Genomic DNA, 15,673 nt, shown 5'->3' with positions numbered 1-15,673 from the left:
GCGTAATTTACAAAATACGGAATTGCCGTCTCGCCCCGAAGTTGGCCTAATATTCGTTGAAGAATCCGCGTTGCCGAGGGAGTAACATGGTTTCGCTATAAAAGTAGTGCGAATTCCATAAAATGCAGATTTCAGATAACGGTCCATTGCAAGAGTTCTTTCTGATCCAAAAACTCCATTCAAAAAACTTTTTCCATTTCTAAGACTACGAATTGAACCAGCATATTTTTACATATCCATTCATTGTTGATTATATATTTTGTAATGAATTAGCGCGTACGAATGCTGAAATCTATACAATCCAATATTCTACTGAAATGAACCCTACAAGATATACGGTAATACAGAAGGTGATGTTCGGTATTCATCACAGCCCTATCGACGTTTGCCCTAAGAATAGAAATCAGTAATTTTGTGGGGGGGTTCTGATAATGATGTCCTTTATACCTAACTTCAAAAATAATTAGGGGGATAAAAAAATATATATATATGTTGTAATACATCAGAATAAATAAACTAAAGATCAAGTAATAGTGAAATGTTCGTATTATTATTAGTTAAATCATCAAACTAAGCAACAAACTCACCGCTATATTTTCTGCCTGGGCGGCTCCCTATGATCATTCCCCTCTAGAATCACTTCTGTTATCAATGTCTATCATTTTGCATAATTGAACACGCAATGGAAACGTACCGGTAGCTTGTTTTACACAATGCTGTTTTGCGCAATACTCTCGTTAAAGCATTTCGTTCTGAACAAAACCAGTACAAGTGTCCACTACAGCTACAAATTTAGGTGAAATTCTGGTTCGGAGCCATGTGCTTCATTAATGTAAATGCTTTATTGAATGAAAAAAAATACTTTCAATTCACGAAACCCCGCTGACGCGGTTGTGACAAACTATACATATTTTTTAAACGACGCTCATTTGCGCATTTCGCTAGATACTGTGCCCTGTACAAGCCGTTGTTGATATACAGCGGTGTGTAAAGAAATACGTTTCTCAAAAGAACCAGGATCTTTCGATTCGGCAATGCTTAACCCATTTATTACACGTTGAGTGAAGTGGGATAAATGCGTAGAATTGAAAAACCGGAGTCTGAGTCAAATGTATTTGCGAAAACTCCACAGCCCTGATCATATAACTATAGTGAGATTTATCTTGATTGGTTATTGGGACCAAAGTAGTCTTTGGTAGAGTAGAAAAAAGTATCTTCTTATACTAAGCTGTTTATAATTAACAGTTTGTTAAACTTACATATTTCTCACTCATAATATTGTCACAAAGTTCAATACGCTTATGAATACAATTTGTCGACTTAATATTTTAGTAGTTTCTTGTTAAATTAAGCTGCTTATATTAAGACTATGTTGAACTTAGATATTTTAGGCTGTGAATGCTGTTAAATATTAGTTAGTAACCTGTTAGTCAGTTTACATATTTTGAAAGAGCAAATGGTAGGATCTGAAAGTGAAATATTTATTGAAATATTGAATTATTTCGAAAATAAAATAGCGGTTGATTCATCAATTTTAAATGAAAACTTTGTTAGATGAGTATTCTGAGGCCGATTACACCAACAGTCTATATTCTTGTCTATTTAAATTTCTTTGTGATATATCGTCAAATTGAATAAAAGCTATATATACAAACTGAATAGTATAAGTCAGCTACGGTCTTGGAATAATTAGACTGACTCGGTTGGTCCGAGATCTCTAACATTCATGGCCTTAACAGTAACACTAGGGCGACTAGGCCATCTAACCGTCAGCAGTTTGTGATGAAAAATTTTATTTAGTAACTGAAGAACTTTCTAGTTTGAATTTAATTTGCCTGCTCGATTATTGATTGTCGGTGTTCAAGCTTGCGGAAACGGAGAGTAAAAAGAACATTAGAATTTACATATTCCACGTAAATTTGGTAAAAGATATGTCTGTAGAGGTTTTTGCCACAAACGTACTGGCCACTGACGACTGCTTCTTGTAGAAATTTAAAAGGCTCAGGTTCTTTGCAACGTGAAGTATAAAATTGTATACGATGTGTTTGTAGAATGATGTTGGAATTAATTTTTGCTTGGTGTGATGAATTACTTTATGCCTACTATATATTGCAATCGATATACGTTTACTATTGTGAAAATTTAATTTGCGATGCATGACATACAAGAATCGTGTTTAAATTTATTATATGAGGTAGCTAGTGCAAAGTTTTCGAATGTGTTTACAACGAGCTACGAAGAATACTCAAGTCGAGATAAAATTGTAGTTCTAACGTTATCAGTTATATAGCTGATCGTGGCACGATGCAACAAATTCACTCTTCTCAAAGACTAGAGACACTGATAATCCCAGTTTGTTTTGTAGTCATTGCACACTACGCTATTTGATTTGTAAAACGAGAATAATTTTAACAAGTCTTGAAAATAATAAAAAAAAGTGAAATTTGACCAATGTTGTATTAAACGCGAAAATGTGATTAAATAACCTTGGATTCGCGCGAGATAGTCTGTTTGAAGTGTATTATTAATACATTTCATGTATTCAATCTCCCATGGCTCGTACTCGGCAAGTTACTTTGCTGAATCTCTGACTCGACTACAGGTGCACCAAAATACCATTGTACGAAGCGCTGACTGACATATTATGTTGGGACAGATATTTTACATTCAGTCACGAATAGTCGCAGATAAAACTAATGAAAAATGCCAGTCGAATTGCAAAACACGTAAACGGTCTTGAATCAGAGAGGTGGCCTAAAATCTGTGATTAAAACAGCATAAATAAAAATATTTAATTCCACCAACTAATCACTCACGTCATCACAAATACGCGACTGTTTACCGACGTCTGCCTTGCTATACCGCGTGATACGTATTGTATTATTATTGGACACGTAGTGGACATAACGATCGTTTCAATATTATGTTCTTGTTCTTTGACACGTTTTTAAAAAGTCGCTTTTCTCTTTGATTACTGGACCAATTGCTTTGAAATTTTCAGTGGTTAAAGATAAAAATTTTCTCCAGAAGGCTATTACTTTTTTTTTTTCCTATGACGTCTTCAAAAGTATTGCTATTAGGTGGCGCTACGTGTCCATATATTTGAGCATAGCTCTCTTGTTTAATTAGTCTTAGTGTGGGTACGGTCGCGGAGTAAATGTAAAAATTCTAATTAAAAAAAAAAAATAAAATTCCTATTGGATATATATGACGAATAAACCAAAATACCACCTAAACCTAAATGATGTCTAGCCAACCACGCTTGATGTGGTATCCAGTGAAAACAGTGATAGAACTTTTTGGATTGCCAATGAAATAAATCGTTGAAGTTTTGAGATTGTGTAACACATGTGAAGAGCACAGCATGTTGTTTTGGCCAGAATATTGCTACAAACTATGCTCATTATTGCAAAATGTCGCTGATATAGTTGTAAAATATACATATCACCGTATCTTATTTTGATCGGAATATTTATGATTGCTGTCTACAAAATATACTCTTTAGTGCAAATTTCGATGATGTATAGAACATTTATAGATTGCGCAGTTTGTTTGGTAACATCACCTGATCACGATACGACGCCAATAAGTCTCGGCTGCTGTGTACAGCGCACACAAAACTTACTACGGCTTGACAAAAAAGTATATACGATAGTAAATAGATTTCCAATAGAAAAGAGAAAATATATAAAATTATTTTATATATCATCATTTGGATGAGATTTACGTTTCAAATATGTGGGTTGTTAATATGCTTATTTTGCAGAAAGCATATACAAATGCAATATTTTGTTTTGACATTATATTATTAGAAGTATGCAACAAAACACATTTTTCGCAATTGATAACTACCTATTTAATATAGATCTAAAAACGGTTTTTAAAAAAGTTTTGTGTGATGCCTCTGTAAAAAAACGAGAAAGTATTTATTGACCTTCCGCAAATAGAGACAAAAACCGCCTAAATTGGCCCCGAAATTATTTATGTTCGTTTCTTATTCTTTCCGATAATTTTATATTATTTGCATGTGAACACCACAGTCCTGCTCAATGAAATAATCGATAAAGTATGTTTCGAATTTGCAATAAACGTCGACCAATAATCGCGTATTTTGCCCGAAAATAGTTTTGGTTTTTCATTATATGTTCCAAATTGTATTTGTTATATTAATACCATACCTCCAAGAAACAAAGCGACAAAGTATTTATTTGACATATGGTAAAATAAAACGCATGATTGGCTCCAAAATAGTCTTTGTTAAATGTTCCAACTTGGCATATTTCGTATCGACACTACTCTAAAACATGATTAAAATAGTATTTTGGTGGTTAAAGTTGTATATAGTTTCTTAATAAGCAAAATTTGTAACCACGTTGGTACGTCTCGGGAGCAGGGCCAAAGGTGATAGAATGTTTAATGGATTTGTCTTCGTGCAGAATTGGGTGGCGGATTTGGAGACGACCAGTTAACCCAAGTCTTAGAGTTGAAATAGAATGTAAAGAAAAACTTTGTACACAATATGTATATTTCTATTTAACCTGAATTTCGGAACACCTGTGGCACAAATCTTCAGTCATTGAAGTTGTGTAAAACATATCAGAGCGCGTCATCCTTTTTGACCGAAATATATGTGATTGCTTTATAACATACTCTTAAATACAATGCGGCATATTGGGTTATAGAGTATATGTCCGTAAATTATTAGAATCTGAACAGTTTGTTTGTTCAACATCAGCTGATTGCCGATCGACGCACATGAGTCTCCGCTGCTGTGTACACCGCATTCAGGCGTCACTGTTTGTTGTCATAAAGTATATTTCACAATGGCAGATTCGCCGCGGATAAAAAGCAAACTTTAACCGGCGAAACGTCGTATTTATTAATACATATACATCGCAATCCAACTAGACTTAACGATCTCCGATATCGTTGATAAATCATTTTTTGTAACGCATATACAAATCCGGCGTTTATTAAACGCTTTTTACAAAACACATTTTTCGCGTTTGGTATTCATTTATTTATTACTTATATCGATCCGAAAACTACAACTTCGAGAAGGTCTTGTGTCTTTTATTGCTAGTTTGTGTCCCAATCATAGCTGGCTCTGAAAGCGATGTCAGGTTAGTGTTCAGTTGTCTGTACTCTAATTTGCATGCGTGATTCAAAATATCATTTGCAAGAATGAAGAAAGACTGAAGATGACGTGAAGAAGGTATGTCCTACTCCGTGTACCCTGAGGTTTTGTTCGAAAGTGAAAAAAAACATTCGAGGAAACAAAAAATAATTTACAGATAAAACTGAAAAATTGGTATACTATTGACAGCCTGAAAATATCGCTGTAATGTTCAAAATATTACAAGGGCTATTTATCATAGGCTGGTTGAATTTGCAAGTCTCGAACACTTGAAAAATATTCAAATAGAATATGTTTTCAAATCGAATCTCGAAAAGTTGAAAATATTCAAATAGAATATGTTTTTAAATCAAATCTCGAAACCTTGAAAAATATTCAGATTGAATATTGGATATCAGATTGAATATTTTTTCGAATCGAATCTCGAACACTTGAAAGATATTCAGATTGAATATTTTTCGAATCGAATCTCGAACACTTGAAAGATATTCAAATCGAATATTTTTCGAATCAAATCTCGAACACTTAAAAAATATTCAGATTGAATATTTTTTTGAATCGAATTTCGAACACTTGAAAGATATTCAAATCGAATACTTTTTGGGAGATATTTCAAATAAATATTTCCGAATCGAATCTCAAATGCTTGGGGAAAAAAATATTTGAATTATTACAACGTAAATACATACTTCAGGGGCGGCAACTTTGACTAACATCTTCTTATACTTAGCGACCGGGGGGAACTAAATCTTGGACCCATCGCCAAAGAGTAATTCTTAAAAGGCGCTAGCTAGCGGGTGAAAGGTGGTCATATGGCCACTCTATAATGACCCTCTGGCTTCAGCCGGAGACTAGTTTGCACTAGATGTGCAAAAACCGCATCATGATTTCCTCGAGCGGAACTTGAAAAACAGGTGTCAAATTTCTTTTCCAGCCTCATAAGATGCCCAGCGAACCTTGTGTTTTCAAATTTGGGATTGTGACACAGAAATTCTGTTATAAACTTAAAAAGATGCCAGAATAAATATTTTCTTTCCGTAAAACTGAATTTTTCATATTCTTTAAACTCACACACTGTTATCTCTTTTCTTCCAAGGCCCTATTTGGCATATTCTTACCATAAAAAATCAAAACCATGGATCAAACAAGGATCAGCACTTTTTTCGAAGATATTTGTGAGCACTCGCTTTACACTGCCCAATGCCCATCATCTTAATCACTAGTGATGGAACGTCGAAGAGTTCAGCAGAAAAGATTTTTCATGACAATATAAACTGGTGGACCATACGGTGCAAATATATCAAATGAGCTATAAAGCCAGACTTTCTTCGTCCAAACATAGCTGCTCCCTATCCAGTGCCGTTAGATTTTCTCATTTTAAACCATGTTTGCTGAAAATAATCACAATTTGTGAATTTGAAATATATCATCTCCTTCAGTTGTTGCATCTAATGCCGCATTCATCAAGAACTCTTATCCAACGCCATTTTTGTTTACATATCGAACGAAAATTAGTAGCTGATCACAGTTTGGTACATCTGTAGACGCGTCAAGCTGAATTGCGGACCCACTTACCTGTCTACGAACATCACTAAGCACTTGCACAAATCAATAGGCTTCTGGTCCGAGATATGATGAATGCACATGCAAAATTTGGAGCAGATTTAACCTCGCTTTCGTGAGATATCGCGTGCAACTAACAGACAAACAAACAAACAGACAGACAAATACCTATCAACATACTTACCGATCAAGGTCGATAAGTAATGATGAAATTAAGGTTGCCCTGTGGAATGTTTAGTGTTTGTTCTTCAACCCGTTTCATTTACAGTGTTAATAATTTAATAATAAACAATCTAAGAATGAAACAGTTGTTTGAGCCTTCTTATTTGTCATTATATTGCATTAGTACGTTGGAGAGCATGTGATGATTTCAACTAAACAATTTGGACATCCTAAATCTCAATTTTTCAATGCAAAGTGTCTGCAATTGATATATAGCATACTATAGGACAGGGGTGGCAAACCTATTTCAATGAATAGGTCAAAAATTATATTTTTATCGCGGAACAGAAGAGAGTGGGTCACAGATATTTAATCAATGTTTGTATCTATATAAAAAAAACTTCTGAAACAAATCTTATAAGCTTCTGTTGGCGTAGTTTTGGGCTTTACTTATGCAGCATTTCTATCAAAGACATATTATGGCACTCGATTTTATGAAGTTAGAGTACGAAAACACGCATATGAACCACCAAAAACGTTTAGGATTATGCGGCAAAATATTTTACGGTTCCAAAGAGTTTGGAGGGAATTCCACTCTGATAGTGTTATATTTTCAGATCATCTTTCAACCACATTGAAGCACTTTTACACTGCCCCATTGTTATTTCAGATTTCTAGGTTTTTATTTCAATTCTGAAAGATTGTTGTTTTCTCAACGGCACTGTAGGCGAGAAACTAATAAAATGCAAAGTAGCATCTAGTTCACGTATAACCCCTAAACAGTCTCCAGATGCACTTCCGAAAGAGACAAGACGTTGCGAGAAATGAACAGATCAATTGATTTGTTATGTCAGAGCGGATAGCTGAATAACGGTACACGGCAGTGCAGACATGCGTCCAAGATTAAGGGTTTTGAAAATTACCGGCCAGAAAATTAACAATTTGAATATGAGCACTCGCAGCTCTGACTGCGCAACTGACGGTACAATATAATAGTTTAGTTATTGTTAGATTAATTCAAGGCCGGTTTTATCAATTTTTATCACTGATATGTTGTATGTATGTATGTTTATTCGTCTCGTAAAAGCAATATAAAACAAGTTGGTAATTATCAACATTGAAGACGGGATGAAAGTTTGGCAGTTTTTTTTTATTTTATTCGTGCCTTTGCGGTCACTTTGTGACCCGCGGGTCAATGGTTCCCCATCCCTGCTATAGGACGACACATCCATAATTTATTATCTCATGAGACTTGCATATTTCTTACATACCATACAAAACGGAGTAGTCCGATTTTTAACAAGAAGTTTTTTTGTTGAAATGTTATTATTTCTATTGTTGGTATTCTAAAAATCTCCTGTCTACTACAGCACTATTATCACTTGCAAATGTTAGAGGTAAAAAAACGAAAGTGGCTCTTAGTAAACTATCACATCAATTTATTTTCAAAAGATTGCGTAATCAACCAACATTGTAAACAGTAGTATACCCGTAACAGACTTTTTTCGTGTCGATATAATTGTGCATAGATTTATTATTTCCTTACTATTTCCTTATATTCCAGAAATTAGTTAAACAAGTAAAGTAGAATAGGGTTTTCAATATAATCGATCAATGCACGCTGAGGAATAGACAATGGGTAACTATCTTTCTTGAGTCTGCTGATATAATTTGATTAATAAAACATGTTGTGAATTTTTCTTCATTTATTTTAGGGAATTTCTTCGGTGAGTTGCTGGTTTAAACAGAAAATATGCACGATGAGTATATTATTATTAGATGAGCCTTTATCGAATTTCGCTTGAATCCCTTTTCCAATTAATCGTAGAAAAATTAATAAACACCATGCTATGTATCAGATATTCTTTGTTAACTAATATACCTACCGCCTTTCATATCTAACTCACTCTTTAAATGTACATACAGCGAATTTTAATAAAATCCATTTTCCAATTAGTCGTAGAAAAATACATCGCAGTAAAATTAATAAACAACATGGTATATATCAGACATTTCTTCATTGAACTAAGAAAACTCTATACTCTTCAATTGCAAGGACTGCGTGTATCGCCAAACATGATTACACTGCATTCGTTGTTCTTTGTTACTCAAATAGAATATATAATATTTTCAGTTCGTCGACGCTTAATAAAGAAAGTTAATGAGACCACTCGGAAAAATACAAAGCCTTCTAAGATTGCAGGATTGAAGCAACATGATTTTCAAGTTACGCCTACTTTAGTGGAAGTTAATTTCTACGAAACTGGGGCCGACGAACGAGAATACAAACCCGAGAAATCATTTAGTCCACTTAAACATGCCCAGGGAGGAACAAATACTTCGCCTGACGAATTCTTCAAAGATCCGAATGTTAGAAGAGTCGCATTAATAGGGGGAGCTGGTTATGGTAAAACTGAGATGACGAAAAATTTTCGAATGACATGATGGATGAAAAGATTCCAGGGCTAGAGGAAGTTGAAGTTATACAGCACATGAACTTTCGAGACTTTCATGGAGACGAGAAATTAACCCTGGGAAATCTCCTGTTAGGAAACGTTAACATGGCTCCGAGTGACAGAACGAAAAGTATTGAGTGGATCGCTAGTAATCCCAACAAATATATGCTAGTGCTGGATGGGGCAGATCAATACGAAAACATAAAAGATTTAGGAAAAAATCAAGGAACTAGTAATTATCGAGACAAAATGAATCCAACAGATATGCTGAATGGTTTATTGTCAGGGAATCTTCTTCCTGGAATCCGTGTTCTATATTCGTCTCGAGAACACGGAATAAGAAGCTTTGATGGCAGTGTCCGCGCGAATAAAGTCATTGCTTTATCAGGCTTTTCATACGAATCGGTACAAATACTCGTCAAAAAGCTTGGGGGAGATGACGGCGATAAAATCTGGAATCATTTACAAGAGAAAGCACCAGCTTTGATTCCCATCTGTACGATACCGATGTTTTTAGTATTCACGGTTCTGGTGGTTTCCAGACATAAAGAGAATCCACCCAAAACATTCAGTGAAATTCTTTTGCTTGTGTTACGCGATATGACAGTGTCCGAACACGTTCGTGCTAAGGAAGACATCCACAAAGTAATTGATGCTTTAAAGATAACATGTTTCCAGGCAACCAAAAAAGGTCAAGTCACTTTCACAAAAAAAGATTTACCCGAAGAAATAACAGTTGAAGATATACAAGATCTGATCATCATTTATCCAGGTACCAGTGGAATAAATCAGAAGCTTGTCGAAGGAAACTATAAGTATATATTATGCCACCAGAGCATTCAAGAGGCCCTGGCCAGTTTGGAAGTGATCGATATGACAATCGAGGAATTCCGAAAGTTCCTGAACGTTCTTCATACTGCACACTGGTCCATGGTTAGAAGAATAACAAGTGGAATCATTTTGAACGATAATACTCGCACATTAGTCAAGGGAAACGACCCGTCAGTCAGTTTATTAAGAACAGGTATTCAATCTTTCATTCTCAAAAAAAAAAAAATTGCGCGAACAAATTTCAATAACACATCGATGCATGGTATTAGATATCAAAAACATGAAAATTCAAAAACATTATTATTTATTTGCAGATTTTAAAATATTATCGTCCGGAGCTGAAAAAAATTCATCTCAAATGACAGTCACACATATTTACCATGGTCCGGTTAATATTGGTAAAGTTATTAGATTTTTGAATTCGAAGGTAATTAGACGACTAAGTTATTTACCATGTATTTTATTTAATACCAGAAAAGAAGAAGCATATTGTTGCAGCACAATATGTAGAGTCCGGTGCATCAGTAAGCAGCACATACAAAGATGTTAGCTTTACAGGTAGGAAATTTGAGCTCGGCTTGTTATGTCAAAAAAGATGAATATAAATATATTTTAACCTTTACCAGCAATTGCGGGAACACCAACACCTTTACAATTTGCTAAACAAGATGCCACACCTGAACAAGCAAAAAAAGAAAATACGGGTAAAGTCAAATAACAAATGATCAAAATAATCAATTGTTTCGACGAACCTCGCTCAAGTGTTTCTGTTTTTATAGCATTGGCAGATTCTCTTACATTGAAGCAAGACGCTCTAAAGAAAAGTTTTCAAGAACAGTTCCGAAACCCACAACTTGAGCAACCAGATCTTCTTGAACTTTTGCATTCGTTGCATCAATGCGGTGACAGCGCAAAAGAAATCGTAGCTGATTCGCCAATGGAATCGATCAACTTAAATAAACTGCAACTCTCGGCTGCGGACTTCCACGTCGTTTGCGGTGCAACTCAGTTTTTCAATAAAGTCAAATCTCTTGATATTGGGTCAATAAACGGAGAACAACTCAGTGATTTGAAAGGCTTTTTAGCTGAATCTCGGATTGCGGTGATTAAATTTTTGTGTTTGTTAGTCACGTGGACTTAGATCTCTGAATTAGTTTCATCCCAAAAAATTGAGTCTGCGGTATTGAAATGGTCAAATACTAAATAACGAGTTATTTTTGTATTCATCCGTTGTAAAATCATCTTAAGTATATCTATATTTAAGACATAGTTCGAATATTTCTACTTGCTTTATTAAAAAAATGTTTCGAGGTTGGAGAAACTTGATTATTAGTATTTCATTTTTCAAATCATTTAACGTGACCCATGTCGCATGCCCTTTTCCGTACAGCTTTGTATTAGCCATCGACCAATGATGCTATTTATATTGATACGACATTGGGAAATTATTTTACTACATAGTACATTTTAAGAAAATTTCGCCATTGGATACGAAATAATCCCGTTTTATTTCATGGTCCATATCGACAGAAAGTAAAAAACATATCTGATAAATGTGGCATGAGCTACTTTGGGTTACTTCGGCGAAGACTGCTTCACGGCAAACACAAACTTGTAAATCAAATAAGACCTGAAGTAATTCGTTCGTTTCTAAACTCAACAAATTAAATAATCCTTAACAGGTATACATTACAACTATCAAACGAATGATCACTGACAGTGGCATCTTCTTAAATCTTCTGAAGGTGCTTACCAAATACAAGAAAAAATTGCATTTTAATGCCGTTCAACTGAACACTTTGAACGAAATGCATATCCCGGATTTGGAGTGCGTTTTTGAAAACTTTGACACAACGCTAGGTTTTAATATAATATATAAAAACTAGCTGAATAAATAATTTAGGCCATGATCTTTACGCTCGATTGCTCTGCCATATTTAGTCTATATCGGGGGTTCTAAAAGTGGGTTCTACAGACCCCTAATCCAAAGTCCAAAAAATAGTTCAAGGGTAACGTGAAAGACTAGATACTCTAATAATTGAATTCATAAGTCTTTAATGGCATCCACTTTTAAAAAACTATGCATTCAGTGAGTGTATGTATTTATGGCTGGATAATTCATCGTGGTCATCATTTTCATAACCAAATAATACAAGGTCCATAGTTCTGAATATTTTAAATAAACTCATGCGCTGCAAAAGACATAGTTTCTAAAGATTCTGCTTTTATTTGTCCTTTTGCTTCCAAAATATGACGGATTTGACATATCTTCGTCACTGAGAATTTGAAGACCTTCTCTTGGACCGCTAATGACTTAGGTACATTCTTAACCAAACAATAAATATGAAGATCTTGTTAGTCTGCAATTTTTACCTTTTGAAAATATCATATTTAATTATCGGTATGATTGTTATTTGTCATCAGATAAATGCGAACTATGTCAAATTGTTGGCGAATTACTCGAACTTCTGCAAAAGGTTTATATATTCAGAAATAGCTTTGAATGCAGAATTATGCAGTCAGGAACTCTCAATATGCAACACATCGATGTTCTGAAGAGTCTTCTCGAAGACACAAACGTTGCGGCAATGCAGTCGATTCAATATTAGATTATATATAAGTAATAATAAACCTCATTCTAGTTTCAGAAGCACATTGCCATTTCTAACAAATATCTTAGTGCTAGAGTGTATATTTTAGTTAATGTCGATATCAATGGGCAGTTTCTAAGTATTTGGCAGATTTAACAGGAAATATGTGAACAGAAAACATAAGTATAAAGCTCTGAATTTGTATGCACAGTGTATTCATAGAGGTTCACCCCATAGCCAAACGCAAAGTGCTTACAACGTAGTCCGGCGTTGGAAATTAATTTATTCTTTCTTAATTTCTTCTGTTTTCGGGCGAGATTATTCAAAATTTCTGCAAGTAGGCGTTGTATGTTATTGCGGATCTGCCTGAAACCCGGATTACCAGCCTCGTCATGAGGTCTTGATTTGTCTAAGGCCACGGTTCAAATATAATATGGCCTGACGTATTTCCGTTCCAGATATTCATTAAAAATTTATTTCCATTTGTGAAGACGTCTGAAACTTCGGGTTATTATCAGAATTAAGAATCAGCATGTAATTAGGTTTTACCATACGTCCCGTTTTTGGCGGGACAGTCCCACTTTTCAACGTCTTGTCCCGGCTGGACAGTTTAAAATCCCACTCTGGCGTTTATTCAGTCAATATAATACTGTACACAAGGGGTTCCCAAAGTTTATTGACCGCGGGCAAAAATTTAAGCAAACGGATATTCGCGGACTAGAGAAGGGGAGCGGCAAAAAGGGCGCAACCGTACGGTTTGAGCACGCCCTGAGAATATTATAAAAATTAGGCACTACAATAGGCTGCAAGCTTGATTTTAGATACACCTAGCATCGCAATTTGTTATGTAATCAAATTAATATTTATAATAGTTGGTGATGCCTGAGGAATAACAAGCACAAATATCAACAACGAATTTACAACAGATAGTGACTAATAAAGTTGCATGTACATCTGCAATACGGCTAAATGGCTACTTATGGCTTGTTTTGTTACACAAAAACCACCCCAATGTATATAAATATAAAAAAACGACATCTCAACATAATTCGGTTGTGTATTTTTGTATATAGCACATATATAATATAGGCTACGTGTAATTACGGTTTTTTCGAAATAAGATGTTCAGAACGTGGCTCGTATTTGGTACATTCTATTCGCAATAACGCATTCAAGTGATTATCTGTCAGTCTCGATCGAAGTTCTGATTTGTTGATGTTCATAATTCTGTGTGTGCATAAGATGTTTACCCGTTGTTAGAAAAACTTATGCCGGAAAATTTACTTTTTATATCAAGAGAAATGACTTTCAAAACTTGCAGCATACATTCGCGGGAAAATTCCCCTCCAACAAACAGGCGATACTTTTTAGCGATGTTGTGGGCTACAATATAACTGTCCAATAACGTGGTCTGTGTTATTGCAACACATAGAAAGTTAAACATTGTCGCCTTCTCATCCAGATAAGAATTCATCGACTCACCGTGGATAGTAAAGAAGCAAAGCAGATATTTACTCATCTTCACAAATACGGTGACAGAGTTCAGTATGATGAAATAAAGAAGATTGAATTTCTCCACGCTGACGACCCTGATATCATTGCCTCGGTGTTGAGTCGTTGCTCAAAACTTCAGTATTTGACATATAACGAGTCAATGAGATCGAATGTTAGAAACCTTCAACTTTTGACAATCTCAATGAAGGAATCGAACATCAAGGTGAATATCGTGTAAAATTTCTCCTCAGATAAGCCATTGATGTGCTTGTCATTAATTGCTCTGTTTGGCGCTATCTTGTCTCGAATAGAGTATAGTATAGTTAGTTCCACAGGTGCTTGAAGTAGACGTGATCGTAACTCAACAATGTCTGCATATGTCATCCCTAACACCAATTGAAATAAGTCATTCAAATATTAGAATTACGTCTAACCACGTCACAATGTCAATGCAAATGATTGCCGAAATACCGCATATACAAAACTCCATACGCTCGCGTTATCTTTTGTTTCGCCGCACAAATCCCCGAGTACAAAAATTTAGAACATTGGAAAGTTTTTATCAAATAATCTTGTATATTTAATTTTGTATACAGCACTGTGGACTTTGGCTGTTAGCTTTTATTCAAGGATATGGTAACGATGAAAGTTGTATTCAAATATGCACTGTATCGCTTTCTGGTATTCCCGCTACTTGAATTACAAGTGCATCTGAGGCAATCACTTCAACACAATATAATTATTGTGGCGATTCAGAGGCGCATGCAGTAACACCCGTTTCTTTCTGGGAAATTTCCATGTAGCGACTTCTAAAACAACATCCGCGAATACGCTAATCGTTAAAAGAGCCGATTTTTCAGGTAAAGGCTAATATCTTTCCATAACCAGTAACAACATCTAAACGCCACTTCATACTGAATTCATGTAAGACGAGCTCGAGGTTGCGTCGATTTAACCGAGCCTATTGATTTGACATTACTTGAACAACAACATCATCCTTCACATCCATGATAAGTAAATAGAGACAATGTATAGTGCTTGATAATAAATAAGAAACGGCCACATACGCCGATAGGCTTTTAACACGGAGATAAAGGGTAATTTGAAGTTTAAAGTGGTGGTGTGTTCATAGGCAGAAATGTGTATAGTTAGCCCACTAGTATACGAACCAATATAACATACTACCAGTGATTATAATAAAATTAGCCGGGTGAAAATTGCAAACGTCATGGCTTTTCCGCGTTCATGTTTGTATCTGTTGGTCTGTTGTCCAGAGCGAAAATGTAAAACACGTTGTATTTCATCCAATCATTGACATAATGTAATTAGTAGAAGTGAGTTGAGCTCTATTCTACACCAATCGTAGACGGGTAGGCAACCGTTTGTTGCTCGCGGGCCAAAATTAAAGGTTGCAAGTCATTGAAACTTGTACATATTTT

The 15,673-nt window shown here is 35.1% G+C and overlaps 2 protein-coding genes across 2 annotated transcripts in view; one reads left to right on the top strand and one right to left on the bottom strand.

Annotated features, from left to right (window-relative positions):
* The window catches only part of LOC120345419 (calcium/calmodulin-dependent protein kinase kinase 1-like), a 310,354-nt gene that overhangs the window by 13,023 nt on the left and 281,658 nt on the right, over nucleotides 1-15,673 (bottom strand). The gene's annotated exons all lie outside the window — the stretch shown is intronic.
* Nucleotides 9,169-14,932, top strand: LOC120341827 (uncharacterized). Its single transcript, XM_078114139.1, has 7 exons — nucleotides 9,169-10,342; nucleotides 10,464-10,547; nucleotides 10,624-10,707; nucleotides 10,776-10,853; nucleotides 10,929-11,251; nucleotides 14,203-14,457; nucleotides 14,831-14,932. The coding sequence occupies exons 1-7, from the start codon at nucleotides 9,304-9,306 to the stop codon at nucleotides 14,930-14,932; spliced, it is 1,965 nt and encodes a 654-aa protein (XP_077970265.1). The 5' UTR covers nucleotides 9,169-9,303.

This window comes from Styela clava, chromosome 1 (assembly GCF_964204865.1).
Source record: "Styela clava chromosome 1, kaStyClav1.hap1.2, whole genome shotgun sequence".
Taxonomy (NCBI): Eukaryota; Metazoa; Chordata; class Ascidiacea; order Stolidobranchia; family Styelidae; genus Styela; species Styela clava.
This window is presented reverse-complemented; position numbering and strand designations above follow the sequence as displayed.

Bases quoted from the DNA above. Each gene is read 5' to 3' on its own strand.
- LOC120341827 (XM_078114139.1), top strand. From the start codon at position 9,304: ATGATGGATGAAAAGATTCCAGGGCTAGAGGAAGTTGAAGTTATACAG. The intron at 10,343-10,463 runs GTATTCAATCTT...ATTTATTTGCAG, and splicing joins AGTCAGTTTATTAAGAACAG to ATTTTAAAATATTATCGTCC. The intron at 11,252-14,202 runs GTGATTAAATTT...CTTCTCATCCAG, and splicing joins TAGCTGAATCTCGGATTGCG to ATAAGAATTCATCGACTCAC.